The 18763-nt window shown below is 25.5% G+C and overlaps 4 protein-coding genes across 4 annotated transcripts; 1 reads left to right on the top strand and 3 right to left on the bottom strand.

Moving 5' to 3' along the window:
- Positions 1-397: 397 nt before the first annotated feature.
- LOC145742446 (uncharacterized) lies at positions 398-943 on the bottom strand. Its single transcript, XM_082560224.1, has 3 exons — positions 868-943; positions 664-781; positions 398-557 (listed from the first exon to the last, which is right to left on the bottom strand). The coding sequence occupies exons 1-3, from the start codon at positions 941-943 to the stop codon at positions 398-400; spliced, it is 354 nt and encodes a 117-aa protein (XP_082416350.1).
- Positions 944-9326: 8383 nt separating this feature from the next.
- On the top strand, positions 9327-10557 carry LOC145743467 (uncharacterized). The gene is made up of 4 exons (XM_082561431.1): positions 9327-9404; positions 9669-9808; positions 10004-10086; positions 10202-10557. Exons 1-4 carry the CDS (start codon positions 9332-9334, stop codon positions 10443-10445), a joined length of 540 nt encoding a protein of 179 aa, XP_082417557.1. The 5' UTR covers positions 9327-9331; the 3' UTR covers positions 10446-10557.
- A 648-nt stretch (positions 10558-11205) lies between these two features.
- Positions 11206-13614, bottom strand: LOC145742447 (sodium-dependent glucose transporter 1A-like). Its single transcript, XM_082560225.1, has 9 exons — positions 13516-13614; positions 13112-13289; positions 12853-12969; positions 12668-12775; positions 12146-12555; positions 11828-11965; positions 11594-11687; positions 11301-11451; positions 11206-11227 (listed from the first exon to the last, which is right to left on the bottom strand). Exons 1-9 carry the CDS (start codon positions 13612-13614, stop codon positions 11206-11208), a joined length of 1317 nt encoding a protein of 438 aa, XP_082416351.1.
- Positions 13615-14795: 1181 nt separating this feature from the next.
- Positions 14796-18567, bottom strand: LOC145742448 (sodium-dependent glucose transporter 1A-like). Its single transcript, XM_082560226.1, has 10 exons — positions 18469-18567; positions 18065-18242; positions 17806-17922; positions 17621-17728; positions 17099-17508; positions 16781-16918; positions 16547-16640; positions 16271-16404; positions 16038-16168; positions 14796-14970 (listed from the first exon to the last, which is right to left on the bottom strand). Exons 1-10 carry the CDS (start codon positions 18565-18567, stop codon positions 14796-14798), a joined length of 1584 nt encoding a protein of 527 aa, XP_082416352.1.
- Between the last annotated feature and the right edge of the window lie 196 nt (positions 18568-18763).

The following is an 18763-nucleotide window of genomic DNA, read 5'->3' on the forward strand; positions in this document are numbered from 1 at the left end:
AGTCAGTAGTACTGTTAATACTTTCGTGATACGTCGTAAAATAAATACCTTAAGCCAGAAAATACAAAGTAAATGTTTGCCAAACGTAGGAAACTAGTGCAAAATGTGTTTACTTTGCTGAAGTGTGTATTTCTTAATATTATAACTGCGTAATAACCTATTTCTTTAACAGCTGTTAGAAGATAATAAAATTCACAGACGATATATTTATCGTCATGCATACTATTTAACAAGTTGAAAAAATTTCATTTTTCAACATGTTAGGTAGTATTCTTGCTGATAAATTAAATTTGCTTATGTACAAAAATTTAAGTAACGCTCATTTGCCATTTTACGACTTTTCTAAAGCAAACTCATGCTTTTTGCACGACAAAAATCACGTATAGTTGTAACATAATCATCCAAACAAATAAAATCCGAGCGTGCATCCACCAACGGCGCTAGAGATTATCCAAGGGTTTAGGGTCATCACGAAAAGCATAAGAATATAAGTCCAAAGCAACATTAAACTATAGATAACTGACTCTAACAGGTGTCTCAAATATTTTTTTCTTTTACTAAAACATATTAACAAAATAGTTTTAATATTTAAAATTATTAGCACTGCAATCCTTTAAATATAGCTTTTTTGGAAAACAAATATTTTTTTTATTTAAAACGTACTTTGTTTCCTTGTTATTCTTTACTTTTATATTGTGCTTGTTAAGCTTTATTTGCAAAGTTTTAAGAAACTCGTGACCAAAACCAAATCCGAATAATATAAGACAACATATTGCAAGATCTGCAAAATATATTTAATTTGATACGTGAAATTTCATTTTAACTAGTACGTTATCAAGTATACTGATAATTTTATTATCCACAAACCTTGGTTGTTTTCTATTGACCAAATATCAACTAACGCGAGTAAAGGCAGCTGTGTTGAAAATGTATGCTGTGCCATCTTTAAATAACACAAAATCTATGTTGCAAACTTAAAGCATTTTCTTTAAAATGAAGCTGTTCCTAATCTAGTAGTATTTACAACTTTGTTACAGTTGTTTATGTGGTTTGCCTCAACTAATCTGCTTCTTGTAGTGCGAGCTTTTTACAACGCGCTCTGTTGGTTGTACGTAGCTTGCCGCGTAGCAACTTACATAAATTTATGTAAAGTAAAAATGTCGTTAAAAACTTAAAGAATTTCTTATGTCTTTTTTAGAAGCAATAAATTTTTAGATAAAATGAAGAAGAAATTTTTATATTCAACTAGTACAATGTGGCTTAACAGCGCCACTAGGTCTTTAAAAGGGCATTGAATCTTTGGTTTACTCGTTTAAGTTTTAATAACGCGAGAAGGGAAAGTAAATAAAACTATTGTAATTTATGAAGTTTAAATTTTATTTAGAAATTAAACTTTTTAATTATTCAGGATAAACAAGTACCTTGCAGTATCAGTAAATTTTAAAATGAACACAACTGTACCATTACCTCAGAACATGACGTCAGAAGATGTTACGTCATCTTTAACCGAAGCGGATAAATCTAGTATAGAGTGGGTACCAATCGGAATAACGATAGGAGCTTTTGCAATTTTTGTTATTTATTTATTTCTTAAAAAGTTAGTCAACCTTCACAATTTTTATATTTACTCAAAAGTTAAAAAACTATTTCGTTTAAACAATAATAAGCTTTACATTTTAACTTATTGTGTAACCCGTTTGCCGGAGGCAAAAAAGCGTAATTTCTAGACGATATAAAATTGACTATTCACCAAATGAACAAAAAAATAAGTAACTGTATTTCGGAAACCAAATTTTAATTTTTCTCCAGGCTTGGTCTTATTGATTCTGTCCATCAAAAGAAAACTAAGCCACCTGTTTCATTGATAATTGAAAACAAAGATATCATAAAAACCACTAAGACGATGGTCGTGGTCAATCCCGATGTTGCTATGACGTCTCAGCGGGCAACTACCGTCTAATTAAACTATTTAAGGTATAATTTATAAACAATGCCCCATTTATCAAAAAAAGGGAAATAAATTAGTTTAACTCCATGATGACAGCTACACAGCATGTAATAACTAAAACAGAAAAGTACAGTTTTATGGTTTAGTCATTAGTGTAACACAAATTAAATAAAGTTGTATGATGCCGATAATTTTAATAAATAAAACATGCTAAATAACTTTTGTACTTTAATTTTCGTTGTTGTATTTATTTATTTAAATGTTTTTTGTTTGTTATTGTATTTAATGCAAAATCGCTGTATTTACTTATAATTCTACTTTAAATTTAAATAGTAGGAACTAATACATTCTTTAAATTATAATTTTCTTTTAATAAATATTAAAAATTTAACAATACATATTATTGAATTTTTTGTTAAATTTAGAATAAAATATAATTGGTACTCAAAACATATTGTAAATTTACAAAAGAAATGGGTATTGAATAAAATAGACCCCTGCACTGAATCGTATTTACTTAAATATTTTACAATTCGTTACGCAGTATACTTTATTAAAAACATGTTTACTTGAAGTTATAAGCAAATTTCCCCTCAATACTAAGAAATTGTAAAAGTTGTTTATTTATTAAAGAGACGACTAAAACGATAGGTGGAGCAAAAGCGCACATGCAAAAATACATTTCTGTTTGGTTTAAAGGCTTAGGCAAAAAATAAGTTGCTAGTTTTAGTCAAAAGATATGCGACAGTCATACTAAAGTTTTTTATTAATGATAACTTTTATTGCAAACATACGTAAAAATTATTTTTTATAGTATTACCTATCTTTGTCAGACCACAAAAATAATGCAATATAGCTTCTAAAGGTTTTTTTTAAATAGTAGTATGCTTGATTTAAACAAAGGCAGGATATACGTAAAACTAATTAGACGTTTAAGGCTTCACCTATATAGTGAGTTGTGGACAGGTAATTTTTGCTATAAGCAACTTGACCCGAGTTAAAATTGACCTCGTTTAGCTTAAAGAAGTTTATAATTTGTTTGGACTTTTTACTTTAAATAGTAGATAGCTTTTATAGATTGTGTACTTGTACAAAAATGCTTAGTTTGAAGTGTTTAAGTTTATTTAACCTTATGGTTAGATTTACGTTGATTAAAGCGGTAGCTTTAAAGCCGCTTTATTGTGAATCGTCCGTTGCCGCGGTTATATTCGTAAACGAAAGTTAAGACGTAAGTGTTAGTTTCATTTGTGAGTTATAAACCGTAGAAATAATTGTATGCGTAAAGTAAAATTCCGTAAGGAAAAATTCCAAACCCTATTAAGGTACTTTAAAATAAATTTTTTTGTTAGTCATGGACCTATATAGTTGTTTATGTGAAAAAGTTGATTTATATGAGCAATAAACATGATAGGATATAAAGTTTTAACAACAGAAATAGGTTAAAGTGTGTTTACAGCAACTCAAATATTTTCTTGCCATTTAAAAATAGTATCACCCCTTTGCATTGTAACTAAAATTAGTGACGTTTAGCAGTTTCAATTTTAACTAGATTTATTTGATAAATAAAATATGGTTCGAAATTATTTGATTCTTTTTTATAAATATAATTTATTTAGTAGGTTTATTAATTAAATTATAAATTTAAATATAAACTTTTGTATATTTAAACCTAATTTTAACAAGCGAACACGCACTTATTGATATTGTAATATAAAAGTAAACTAAATTTAAAAGCAAAATACCGATCTTAATTTTTTAGTAATCAAACAAGTATTAAAATATAATAATAACAAAACAATTAAAACAAAAATTTTACACATTTTTTACTTATATTTTAACATTTTACTTAAATTTTCAACCAATATTTTTTACTTTAATGGACAGCGAAAAGGACGATTTTTGACGGCGACCAGAACGCTATTAAATTATTCAAGCGTTAAACTCACACTGATTCATTATTTTATAAAAAACAAAAATAATGATTAAACGATATTTAGCTAGAGTTAAATCTTCATTTTAAATAGCAACATACAAAATAATAATACCAACAACATATTAAAATTTCAGCAAATTTAATCTTTAAATTTTAATAATAAAATATATTAATTAGTAATTAGTGATAATTAAATGTCGTTAATAGGAGGTTTGCGATTCGTTGGGATAATAACAAACATACTAAAAATTCAGAACTTTTAGTTTTAGAGAACAAAAGTTATCGTCTTTCAAAATTCGTCAAATAAGAATAAAAACAATAATAATAATAATAATAACTAGATTTATTTGATAAATAAAATATGGTTCGAAATCGTTTGATTCTTTTTTATAAATATAATTTATTTAGTAGGTTTATTAATTAAATTATAAATTTAAATATGAACTTTTTTATATTTAAACCTAATTTTAACAAACGAACACGCATTCATTGATATTATAATAGAAAAGTAAACTGAATTTAAAAGCAAAATACCGATCTTAATATTTTAGTAATCAAACATGTATTAAAATATAATAATAACAAAACAATTAAAAAAAAAATTTTTACACATTTTTGACTTATATTTTAAAATTTTACTTAAATTTTCAACCAATATTTTTTACTTCAATAGACAGCGAAAAGGACGATTTTTGACGGCGACCAGAACGCTATTAAATTATTCAAGCGTTAAACTCACACTGATTCGTTATTTTATAAAAAAACTAAAATAATGATTAAAAGATATTTAGCTAGAGTTAAATCTTCATTTTAAATAGCAACATACAAAATAATATTACCAACAACATATTAAAATTTCAGAAAATTTAATCTTTAAATTTTAATAATAAAATATATTAATTAGTAATTAGTGACATTTAAATGTCGTTAATAGGAGGTTTGCGATTCGTTGGGATAATAACAAACATACTAAAAATTTAGAACTTTTAGTTTTAAAGAACAAAAGTTATCGTCTTTCAAAATTCGTCAAATAAGAATAAAAACAATAATAATAATAATAATAATAATAAATATAATGACAATAACAATATGTTTCGAAATCTAAGATTTCGAACCATAACTAGATTTATTTGATAAATAAAATATGGTTCGAAATCGTTTGATTCTTTTTTATAAATATAATTTATTTAGTAGGTTTATTAATTAAATTATAAATTTAAATATGAACTTTTTTATATTTAAACCTAATTTTAACAAACGAACACGCATTCATTGATATTATAATAGAAAAGTAAACTGAATTTAAAAGCAAAATACCGATCTTAATATTTTAGTAATCAAACATGTATTAAAATATAATAATAACAAAACAATTAAAAAAAAAATTTTTACACATTTTTGACTTATATTTTAAAATTTTACTTAAATTTTCAACCAATATTTTTTACTTCAATAGACAGCGAAAAGGACGATTTTTGACGGCGACCAGAACGCTATTAAATTATTCAAGCGTTAAACTCACACTGATTCGTTATTTTATAAAAAAACTAAAATAATGATTAAAAGATATTTAGCTAGAGTTAAATCTTCATTTTAAATAGCAACATACAAAATAATATTACCAACAACATATTAAAATTTCAGAAAATTTAATCTTTAAATTTTAATAATAAAATATATTAATTAGTAATTAGTGACATTTAAATGTCGTTAATAGGAGGTTTGCGATTCGTTGGGATAATAACAAACATACTAAAAATTTAGAACTTTTAGTTTTAAAGAACAAAAGTTATCGTCTTTCAAAATTCGTCAAATAAGAATAAAAACAATAATAATAATAATAAATATAATGACAATAACAATATGTTTCGAAATCTAAGATTTCGAACCATAATAATAACTAGATTTATTTGATAAATAAAATATGGTTCGAAATTATTTGATTCTTTTTTATAAATATAATTTATTTAGTAGGTTTATTAATTAAATTATAAATTTAAATATAAACTTTTGTATATTTAAACCTAATTTTAACAAGCGAACACGCACTTATTGATATTGTAATATAAAAGTAAACTAAATTTAAAAGCAAAATACCGATCTTAATTTTTTAGTAATCAAACAAGTATTAAAATATAATAATAACAAAACAATTAAAACAAAAACTTTACACATTTTTTACTTATATTTTAACATTTTACTTAAATTTTCAACCAATATTTTTTACTTTAATGGACAGCGAAAAGGACGATTTTTGACGGCGACCAGAACGCTATTAAATTATTCAAGCGTTAAACTCACACTGATTCATTATTTTATAAAAAACAAAAATAATGATTAAACGATATTTAGCTAGAGTTAAATCTTCATTTTAAATAGCAACATACAAAATAATAATACCAACAACATATTAAAATTTCAGCAAATTTAATCTTTAAATTTTAATAATAAAATATATTAATTAGTAATTAGTGATAATTAAATGTCGTTAATAGGAGGTTTGCGATTCGTTGGGATAATAACAAACATACTAAAAATTCAGAACTTTTAGTTTTAAAGAACAAAAGTTATCGTCTTTCAAAATTTGTCAAATAAGAATAAAAACAATAATAATAATAATAATAACTAGATTTATTTGATAAATAAAATATGGTTCGAAATCGTTTGATTCTTTTTTATAAATATAATTTATTTAGTAGGTTTATTAATTAAATTATAAATTTAAATATTAACTTTTTTAAATTTAAACCTAATTTTAACAAGCGAACACGCACTTATTGATATTGTAATATAAAAGTAAACTAAATTTAAAAGCAAAATACCGTTCTTAATTTTTGGTAATCAAACGAGTATTAAAATATAATAATAACAAAACAATTAAAAAAAAAATTTTACACATTTTCTACTTATACTTTAACATTTTACTTAAATTTTCAACCAATATATTTTACTTTAATGGACAGCGAAAAGGACGATTTTTGACGGCGACCAGAACGCTATTAAATTATTCAAGCGTTAAACTCACACTGATTCGTTATTTTATAAAAAAACTAAAATAATGATTAAACGATATTTAGCTAGAGTTAAATCTTCATTTTAAATAGCAACATACAAAATAATAATACCAACAATATATTAAAATTTCAGAAAATTTAATCTTTAAATTTTAATAATAAAATATATTAATTAGTAATTAGTGACATTTAAATGTCGTAAATAGGAGGTTTGCGATTCGTTGGGATAATAACAAACATACTAAAAATTTAGAACTTTTACTTTTAAAGAACAAAAGTTATCGTCTTTCAAAATTTGTCAAATAAGAATAAAAACAATAATAACTAGATTTATTTGATAAATAAAATATGGTTCGAAATTGTTTGATTCTTTTTTATAAATATAATTGATTTAATAGGTTTATTAATTAAATTGTAAATTTAACTATGAACTTTTTTATATTTAAACCTAATTTTAACAAGCGAACACGCACTCATTGATATTGTGATATAAAAGTAAACTAAATTTAAAAGCAAAATGCCGATCTTAATTTTTTAGTAATCAAACAAGTATTAAAATATAATAATAACAAAACAATTAAAACAAAAATTTTACACATTTTTTACTTATATTTTAACATTTTACTTAAATTTTCAACTAATATTTTTTACTTTAATGGACAGCGAAAAGAACGATTTTTGACGGCGACCAGAACGCTATTAAATTATTCAAGCGTTAAACTCACACTGATTCGTTATTTTATAAAAAAACTAAAATAATGATTAAACGATATTTAGCTAGAGTTAAATCTTCATTTTAAATAGCAACATACAAAATAATAATACCAGCAACATATTAAAATTTCAGAAAATTTAATCTTTTAATTTTAATAATAAAATATATTAATTAGTAATTAGTGATAATTAAAAGTTGTAAATAGGAGGTTTGCGATTCGTTGGGATAATAACAAACATACTAAAAATTTAGAACTTTTAGTTTTAAAGAACAAAAGTTATTCGATTTCAAAATTCGGATTAGTAAGAATAAAAATAAAAATAATAATAAATATACGGACAATAACAATATGTTTCGAAATCTAAGATTTCGAACCATAATAAATATAATGACAATAACAATATGTTTCGAAATCTAAGATTTCGAACCATAATAATAAATATAATGACAATAACAATATGTTTCGAAATCTAAGATTTCGAACCATAATAAATATAATGACAATAACAATATGTTTCGAAATCTAAGATTTCGAACCATAATAATAATAATAATAATAATAATAATAATAATAATAATAATAAATATAATGACAATAACAATATGTTTCGAAATCTAAGATTTCGAACCATAATAATAATAATAATAATAATAATAATAATAATAATAATAACTAGATTTATTTGATAAATAAAATATGGTTCGAAATTATTTGATTCTTTTTTATAAATATAATTTATTTAGTAGGTTTATTAATTAAATTATAAATTTAAATATAAACTTTTGTATATTTAAACCTAATTTTAACAAGCGAACACGCACTTATTGATATTGTAATATAAAAGTAAACTAAATTTAAAAGCAAAATACCGATCTTAATTTTTTAGTAATCAAACAAGTATTAAAATATAATAATAACAAAACAATTAAAACAAAAATTTTACACATTTTTTACTTATATTTTAACATTTTACTTAAATTTTCAACCAATATTTTTTACTTTAATGGACAGCGAAAAGGACGATTTTTGACGGCGACCAGAACGCTATTAAATTATTTAAGCGTTAAACTCACACTGATTCATTATTTTATAAAAAACAAAAATAATGATTAAACGATATTTAGCTAGAGTTAAATCTTCATTTTAAATAGCAACATACAAAATAATAATACCAACAACATATTAAAATTTCAGCAAATTTAATCTTTAAATTTTAATAATAAAATATATTAATTAGTAATTAGTGATAATTAAATGTCGTTAATAGGAGGTTTGCGATTCGTTGGGATAATAACAAACATACTAAAAATTTAGAACTTTTAGTTTTAAAGAACAAAAGTTATCGTCTTTCAAAATTCGTCAAATAAGAATAAAAACAATAATAATAAATATAATGACAATAACAATATGTTTCGAAATCTAAGATTTCGAACCATAATAAATATAATGACAATAACGATATGTTTCGAAATCTAAGATTTCGAACCATAATTAGACTATTTCATATATTTGTAAAAAGTATTGAAGTACGCATATAATTTTTATATATTTAAGAGTCTGAAAACATTTGATTTATTTAAAAAACGCTAAGCTTTTTTTATTGTATACGTCACAATACGTAATGAACTCGATGGTTATGAATGGCGCCTCAAGCAATGGCACCGGCGGCAATAGTGACGTCATGAGTGACGTAATAGGTGGTATGATGATGGGCATGGAAATGAAAATGACATTTAACAACCAACTACCCTTTTATCTTTTATTTGATGACGTCAACATAAAAAATCAATTAAGTAAGATTAAAGTTTAATTCAGTTTAATTAAATAATTAACTAATTAAATTGTAATTTGATTAATGTTATAAGGTTTTTAGGGTTTTAAAGTAATGTAGAGCTTGAATAATTTTGTATAAAAATTTCTTATTTTACGACACAGTCAGTTGTCGTATACTAATAAAGCACATCACGTGAAGAATTTACTTTCTAAATCGTTTTACCATAAACCATATATTACAAGAGTTTATCATTTGAGTAATCGCATAATTCTTTTTTTAAAAGATTTGGCAGCAGCATGTGCTATTATGTTTGTTGTTTCAATTTTTTACGAATACATCAAATTCCTTCGCCTAAAGATTATGTCATCTACATTTCGACCCTGCTGTGGATGCAATGATCATAGATCATCTGAAGCTCTTAAGGTTAGTACTTTATTTTAAAAGAGTATCGGTATTTATTCTCGGCTAATTAATTGGAATGTGTGTTGATTTGAAAATTATGTTTACTATTTGTACATGCCCTATAAAAACATATAGAGAAAACAAATACTTACAGACCTCTAAAATTATTTTTGGTCGATTCATTCAAACAATAATTGGTTTAATATTTTGTAAAAGGTTTGTCTAGGAAAAAACCACGAGAAAATAAATTCAAAAAAGCTACAAGAATCCTTCATTGTTGAAGAAAATAACAGCAACAGGTAACAAATTTTATTAAAACGAGTAATAAAAATAAAAGGTAAAATAAAAATGTGTAAATTTAGTTATTTCGTCAGCTAAGAATCCTATCTTATGAATCACAAGTATTTTTTTCAGGCAGGAAAAAACATATTCTCAAAAACTTGTCATACATTTTATTGAAACCTTCCTACACTTTTTCCAGATATTTTTTTCATACGTCACAATGCTATCGGTTATGACGTATAACGTAATGATCTTCCTTGCAATTTTATTAGGGTTAACTGTTGGTTATTTAGTTTTTAACTGGCCTTCCCAAAAAATTAAAAAACGAGCTTACAAAAAGCAGATAAAACTGTTGAACAGTGAATGCTGTCACTAAACCATTTCTACCGTTTTCAAAAAAATATTTCAAACATATAGTTGGTTGGTATTAATAAAGTGTTATATAAAAAAAAAAAAAAAATTACAAAATTTAAAACATTATGAGAAAAGTGTCGAATTGGGGCAACTTAATTTTTGTTTTATTTAAAAAAAGCAAACTCTAAAGTTTTTGAAATGTTTTAAAATTCTGTGCGTCGTTTATTAACCCTTTTCAAACGCTCAATTTAGTTTTAAACATATTGTAAACGTTATTTTTATATCTTCATTAAATCAAATTTATTAGTTATCAAGCTAACATTGTTAAACAGCTAATTTGTTGTGGCGATTTGGTTTGTTTTAGGACTTATGCCTCTAGATAGATTTTAAAAATTAATTCATATTTTAATAATAGCATATCAAGTGAGGATAGCTGATTTTTAATTTACCGGATGTTTTGTATTTTGAGAATGCACAAAATCAAACTTCCTAAAATCGTGAAAATCGTATGGGTCTATCTACTAAGTAATAAATGACAAATAAAAAGTTTTATTCAAAAAAAATAAATTTATTTAATTAAACAAAAATTATTGTTTGAACCATTTTAAACTTGAAATTGTTTTTTTTTAAAGGAATATGTTAAAATTTTTTTCTGCATTGATATTTTTGTCAAAGTCTTGTGCTACTTTCGCACAATTCTAAAGTAGACTGTGATTTGTTTAGTTTAAGATGCTTTTCTCCCATTTTTGTCATCCAAAAATAGCTTACAACGGCAAGGACATTTATTGCACAAAGTTGGTATATCTAAAATAATAACCTATAAGTTTTTTAAATTAAAAAAAAAATTATTAAAAAAAAAATTATGAATAAAACAAACGTTTCATAACATGTTACCACATAAAAGGGATTTAGATCAAACAGCACGCCACCCAACGGCAACATTGTCATTTGTCCAATCGTATTTCCAATACCAAATACAAAAATGTAAGTCGTTGATACGTTGGTAAATTGAGAAGTTCTTGAAACTCCTGCGTCAAAATAATATTTAAAAAAAAAGGATTTATTTAAATATTTATTTTGTGAAATTTAGTTTAATTTTAATTTTTTGAAAATAACAGGTTGTTTTTAATGTAAATTAAAACTTAAAAGACCAAATTTTATAAAACCTACCACTCGAATATAATGTAGCTACAAATAAGCCGTGGTAAAAGGAAACAAACCAAGGAATAAGTGGAATAAGTTCACCAAATATACTCATCACTATCTAATAAAATAATATTGCAACCAATACACTAGCTTGGTTATATATGTTTTTTACTTAGTGCTTACACACTAGTAACCATGTTGATTTAAAACAAACCAAACTTGTATTTATAAAATAAAACAAATCCAATATAAATTTACCATCGCCATTGTAGTAGCACAGAGATCAAATATAATCATCGTATGGGGATAAAAAAATCCGGAATAAAAAATTCCTGATCCTCTGCCCACACTAAAACCAACCCAAAATAACGTGTTAAGGCTTGACGCTTGGGAAACCTGTAAAATATATATAAAAACATGCCTTATTTTAAACAACGCATTTAAAAATAATTATCAAAAATTGTTTTTATAAATAAATATTTCTTAAACTCTTTGCTTCTACACAAGTACTGTGATAATATTATCGTTGAATAGTTTGACATTACTTTTAAACCTAAAATAAGTTGCTCGACTCACTGTAAAACCAAGGCTGGAACAAACAGCAACAGAATAAATATAACTTTGATAGATGGTTTCGGAACATACAATCATGAAATAATATGCGCAAACGGGCAAAAACAACCAAATGACGTCACGAATCGGTTCCTCTGGTCTTAACTCAATCATTTCTGCCTGATCATTTTTAACTTTTTCCTCAATTTTAAAAAGCATCAAAATTAAAATTACAATACCAGCGACAAAAATGAAAGAACCGGAAATAACGTAACTCCAACCGACGGGATTGATATTAGAATTGTCAAATTTGGAAGTTGTCGAAGCACTAGTGTTTAAATAGCTTACGGTAGTGGTTGTTTGAGATATAGAATCAGATAGACAATTTTGATCACTGGAACCGCCCGAATTAGCCATTTCAAGAAACGGGGCAGCTAAAATATTAAAACACTTAGAATTGCAGAAATAAAATTTAAAAAGGAAAAACAAGGACTAGGTTCCAAATTAGGAAAGATATAATCTTAAACAAAGTTTCAGGTGTGTTACCTATTATTGGAGCTAAAAGAGCTCCGACGCCAAAGAAAAAATGAAAAGATTGAATATGAGGTCGTGATCTTTTTTCGCCCCAAAGTTGTAAATAAAGACCTTGCATTCCTAGTTATAGTAATTTATTAAAAACTATTGTGTAACTAAAATGTTTATAAAATATATTTTATTTTTTTATGTCCGACCTGAATCCAAATAACCAAACATTACTCCAGAAACTGTTGTAATAATAACCAAGCCGGCTAAGTTGGTTACCCATGGTGTAATAATAACCAGTCCGCCATTTAGAAGAACTCCGGCTCCTTTAAAGTAAAACAATTTAAATTTTGTTTAAATTTTATATTGCATTTTTTATTTTTAATTTCTTTATAGAAATGTTTACAAACCCCCCAAAAAATTGTTAAGTAAATTTTGCCATAACACACTAATTAATATTATTGATACCTATCGTGGATAGAAGTGGATAGTTTTTTATTCTGTTCATTAACAATCCACACACTGCTGAACCGACAAAAAATCCAGCAGAACGCCCTGTAAAAATCGATGATACTTGGGCTACAGTTGCGTCAACGTTTTCGGCAAGGTAAAGAAGTGTGGGACCAGATAGAGAAATAAATAAACCCTACAAGATACAAATTTTGTTTTAACCATTCAAGTTTTTTAAAAACTTAATTGGTATTAAAAAGTACAACCTTTACGTTTACGCTTAATATAATATTTAAAAATAATAAAAATGGATCGTTTTGCACAAGCTTTTTACAACTTCAAGTTAATCAAACAAAGTATGATTTTTATGATAGGCCTATACATTTTCTTACACTTCAGATAAAAAATCTTTGTATACTTACATTGCCTATTCTAGAAGCTGAAATTATAAAAATTAAACTCCAAACCCAGATTTTTCTCACTGGTTTTTGTATTTCTGAATTCTCATTCGCTTTCTTCATTATAATTTAATCCACCAATATGTGTATTGCCAAAACTTTACAGTAATATGTTGCACTAAACAAGTAAAGTAAGTGCAATTTAGTACATGAGTACATTAATTATTAACATTTACGCTTGCTATTTGTTTTTTTCGGTTGAATTTATTTTGCCTTAGGTTTCGTTTATTTAACAAAATGTTGATGTTTTATTGATTTAAAACTTGCATTGTTTGACAGCAGAACTTCAATTACATATTTAGCATTGGGTAAGATTGTATTATAAAGCCTTTGCAAAATACGATACTGGCGTGAAATAAACTCCTTTTCGGTAAAACAAAATAAGTGTGTAGAAATAAGTGTGCAGTTTGGGGACAAATACGATATATTTAATAGAAAGTTAAAGATTTCAGTTACCCGAACTGAATAAACAAGGCCGAATGGGATCTTATAAAGTATTGACAATTTGCAAACATTTAATTTTACAAATAACACATTTGCAGATTTTAACAAAATAACTATTGCAAAATCAATGTTTTAGGTAAAATTGAACAGTAACTATATTAATATATTATTACTGACAGCAACGTTATTTTTTTAAATTAAAAACACAAAAATAAAATTATAATTGCAACAAATAACATGTTAAACAATAAGGTAAAAGAAAATAAAGAATGAAAGTTGCTGTGATACTACAAGTCCAGTTTGCTAAAGAAAAGGTTAATGTTGATAAATTAAGAATATTAAACTATATTTAAAATATAGATTGAAGTTGAGTTAAGATAAAATATTGAATAAGAAAGAGTTAAGAATGGAAAAAAGTTTTTATTAAAATATAGAGATAAAATAATTTTGAAAAAATAAATGCAATAATTAACTGTAGTGGTAATAAAAAAAGAGAAGCAGTTTTACATGCCTCATAGATATAAATTCGTTTATTAAACAAGAAAGGGGTAAGTTGCTACATTTATTTAATCTTTTCTGTCCTATTCGTTTTCGAATTGATATTCTTATTATTTTTCGTAGCGACATCGGATTTTCTGTAATAAATTTAGTTGAAAAATCATTTGGGTATACTAGTACTCAACTAATAGGTATTACCTTTGTAAAACAGTGCTTGTTTATATAAATCTACAAAAAAAATATTTTGTAATAATAAAAATAAATACCTACAAGAGCAATCAGTGCGGGTAATTGTTAATTAGCTAATAACTTTTAAACTCACTTTTCCATTCTTGCAAATATTTTAAACATTCTTCTCTACAACTTGATGCATAAGAGCGACTTGTGAACGTCCTTATGACTTCATCAATTAATTCATTTCCTTTTATTCCTCCACACAAAGTAAGTAGTTCCACATAGCGAACGTCACATGAATATCTGAAAAATTAAAAATATTTTTTTAAATAAAATTTTGTAAAAAATTTGGAAGAATGTTAATTTTACAAAAAAATACATTTTGTATAATTCTGTGGTGTTTCTTAATTTATTTTCTCCTTTAGAAAATAAAAATGTTTAATATTGTAGCAATCTTTAATATTTTACCTTAAAATTTCTTTTAATAACTCGGTGCTTTCTCCCCCGCTATTAAAACTTGCTGGAAGAGACAAAACAGCTCCTCGAATTAATAATTGGCGGAAACACTGGAAGTGACGATATACTTGAAAAATATAATTTTATATTATTTGCCAACATTAGGACCGTCTAATTTTAACTTGTCGTATTTTAAGAATCGCGTAGGTTACGCTTAATAATCGAACAACCTAATCCTAATGTTAAACAGTGAATGCTATCACTAAACCATTTCTACCGTTTTCAAAAAAATATTTCAAACATATAGTTGGGTGGTATCAATAAAGTGTTATAAAAAAAAAAAAATTACAAAATTTAAAACATTATGAGAAAAGTGTCGAATTGGGGCAACTTAATTTTTGTTTTATGTAAAAAAAGCAAACTCTAAAGTTTTTGAAATGTTTTAAAATTCTGTGCGTCGTTTATTAACCCTTTTCAAACGCTCAATTTAGTTTTAAACATATTGTAAACGTTATTTTTATATCTTCATTAAATCAAATTTGTTAGGTATCAAGCTAACATTGTTAAACAACTAATTTGTTGTGGCGATTTGGTTTGTTTTAGGACTTATGCCTCTAGATAGATTTTAAAAATTAATTCATATTTTAATAATAGCATATCAAGTGAGGATAGCTGATTTTTAATTTACCGGATGTTTTGTATTTTGAAAATTTACAAAATCAAACTTTCTAAAATCGTGAAAATCGTATGGGTCTATCTACTAAGTAATAAATGACAAATAAAAAGTTTTATTCAAAAAAAATAAATTTATTTAATTAAACAAAAATTATTGTTTGAACCATTTTAAACTTGAAATTGTTTTTTTTTAAAGGAATATGTTAAAAATTTTTTTCTTGCATTGATATTTTTGTCACAGTCTTGTACTACTTTCGCACAATTCTAAAGTAGACTGTGATTTGATTAGTTTAAGATGCTTTTCTCCCATTTTTGTCATCCAAAAATAGCTTAAAACGGCAAGGACATTTATTGCACAAATTTGGTATATCTAAAATAATAACATATAAGTTTTTTAAATAAACATTTAATGAAAATGTAAAATTATTTTAAAAAAAATTATGAATAAAACAAACGTTTCATAACATGTTACCACATAAAAGGGATTTAGATCAAACAGCACGCCACCCAACGGCAACATTGTCATTTGTCCAATCGTATTTCCAATACCAAATACAAAAATGTAAGTCGTTGATACGTTGGTAAATTGAGAAGTTCTTGAAACTCCTGCGTCAAAATAATATTTAAAAAAAAAGGATTTATTTAAATATTTATTTTGTGAAATTTAGTTTAATTTTAATTTTTTGAAAATAACAGGTTGTTTTTAATGTAAATTAAAACTTAAAAGATCAAATTTTATAAAACCTACCACTCGAATATAATGTAGCTACAAATAAGCCGTGGTAAAAAGAAACAAACCAAGGAATAAGTGGAATAAGTTCACCAAATATACTCATCACTATCTAATAAAATAATATTGCAACTAATGCACTAGCTTGGTTATATATGTTTTTTACTTAGTGCTTACACACTAGTAACCATGTTGATTTAAAACAAACCAAACTTGTATTTATAAAATAAAACAAATCCAATATAAATTTACCATCGCCATTGTAGTAGCACAGAGATCAAATATAATCATCGTATGGGGATAAAAAAATCCGGAATAAAAAATTCCTGATCCTCTGCCCACACTAAAACCAACCCAAAATAACGTGTTAAGGCTTGACGCTTGGGAAACCTGTAAAATATATATAAAAACATGCCTTATTTTAAACAACGCATTTAAAAATAATTATCAAAAATTGTTTTTATAAATAAATATTTCTTAAACTCTTTGCTTCTACACAAGTACTGTGATAATATTATCGTTGAATAGTTTGACATTACTTTTAAACCTAAAATAAGTTGCTCGACTCACTGTAAAACCAAGGCTGGAACAAACAGCAACAGAATAAATATAACTTTGATAGATGGTTTCGGAACATACAATCATGAAATAATATGCGCAAACGGGCAAAAACAACCAAATGACGTCACGAATCGGTTCCTCTGGTCTTAACTCAATCATTTCTGCCTGATCATTTTTAACTTTTTCCTCAATTTTAAAAAGCATCAAAATTAAAATTACAATACCAGCGACAAAAATGAAAGAACCGGAAATAACGTAACTCCAACCGACGGGATTGATATTAGAATTGTCAAATTTGGAAGTTGTCGAAGCACTAGTGTTTAAATAGCTTACGGTAGTGGTTGTTTGAGATATAGAATCAGATAGACAATTTTGATCACTGGAACCGCCCGAATTAGCCATTTCAAGAAACGGGGCAGCTAAAATATTAAAACACTTAGAATTGCAGAAATAAAATTTAAAAAGGAAAAACAAGGACTAGGTTCCAAATTAGGAAAGATATAATCTTAAACAAAGTTTCAGGTGTGTTACCTATTATTGGAGCTAAAAGAGCTCCGACGCCAAAGAAAAAATGAAAAGATTGAATATGAGGTCGTGATCTTTTTTCGCCCCAAAGTTGTAAATAAAGACCTTGCATTCCTAGTTATAGTAATTTATTAAAAACTATTGTGTAACTAAAATGTTTATAAAATATATTTTATTTTTTTATGTCCGACCTGAATCCAAATAACCAAACATTACTCCAGAAACTGTTGTAATAATAACCAAGCCGGCTAAGTTGGTTACCCATGGTGTAATAATAACCAGTCCGCCATTTAGAAGAACTCCGGCTCCTTTAAAGTAAAACAATTTAAATTTTGTTTAAATTTTATATTGCATTTTTTATTTTTAATTTCTTTATAGAAATGTTTACAAACCCCCCAAAAAATTGTTAAGTAAATTTTGCCATAACACACTAATTAATATTATTGATACCTATCGTGGATAGAAGTGGATAGTTTTTTATTCTGTTCATTAACAATCCACACACTGCTGAACCGACAAAAAATCCAGCAGAACGCCCTGTAAAAATCGATGATACTTGGGCTACAGTTGCGTCAACGTTTTCGGCAAGGTAAAGAAGTGTGGGACCAGATAGAGAAATAAATAAACCCTACAAGATACAAATTTTGTTTTAACCATTCAAGTTTTTTAAAAACTTAATTGGTATTAAAAAGTACAACCTTTACGTTTACGCTTAATATAATATTTAAAAATAATAAAAATGGATCGTTTTGCACAAGCTTTTTACAACTTCAAGTTAATCAAACAAAGTATGATTTTTATGATAGGCCTATACATTTTCTTACACTTCAGATAAAAAATCTTTGTATACTTACATTGCCTATTCTAGAAGCTGAAATTATAAAAATTAAACTCCAAACCCAGATTTTTCTCACTGGTTTTTGTATTTCTGAATTCTCATTCGCTTTCTTCATTATAATTTAATCCACCAATATGTGTATTGCCAAAACTTTACAGTAATATGTTGCACTAAACAAGTAAAGTAAGTGCAATTTAGTACATGAGTACATTAATTATTAACATTTACGCTTGCTATTTGTTTTTTTCGGTTGAATTTATTTTGCCTTAGGTTTCGTTTATTTAACAAAATGTTGATGTTTTATTGATTTA

Source organism: Corella eumyota, chromosome 2, assembly GCF_963082875.1.
Source record: "Corella eumyota chromosome 2, kaCorEumy4.1, whole genome shotgun sequence".
NCBI lineage: Eukaryota > Metazoa > Chordata > Ascidiacea > Phlebobranchia > Corellidae > Corella > Corella eumyota.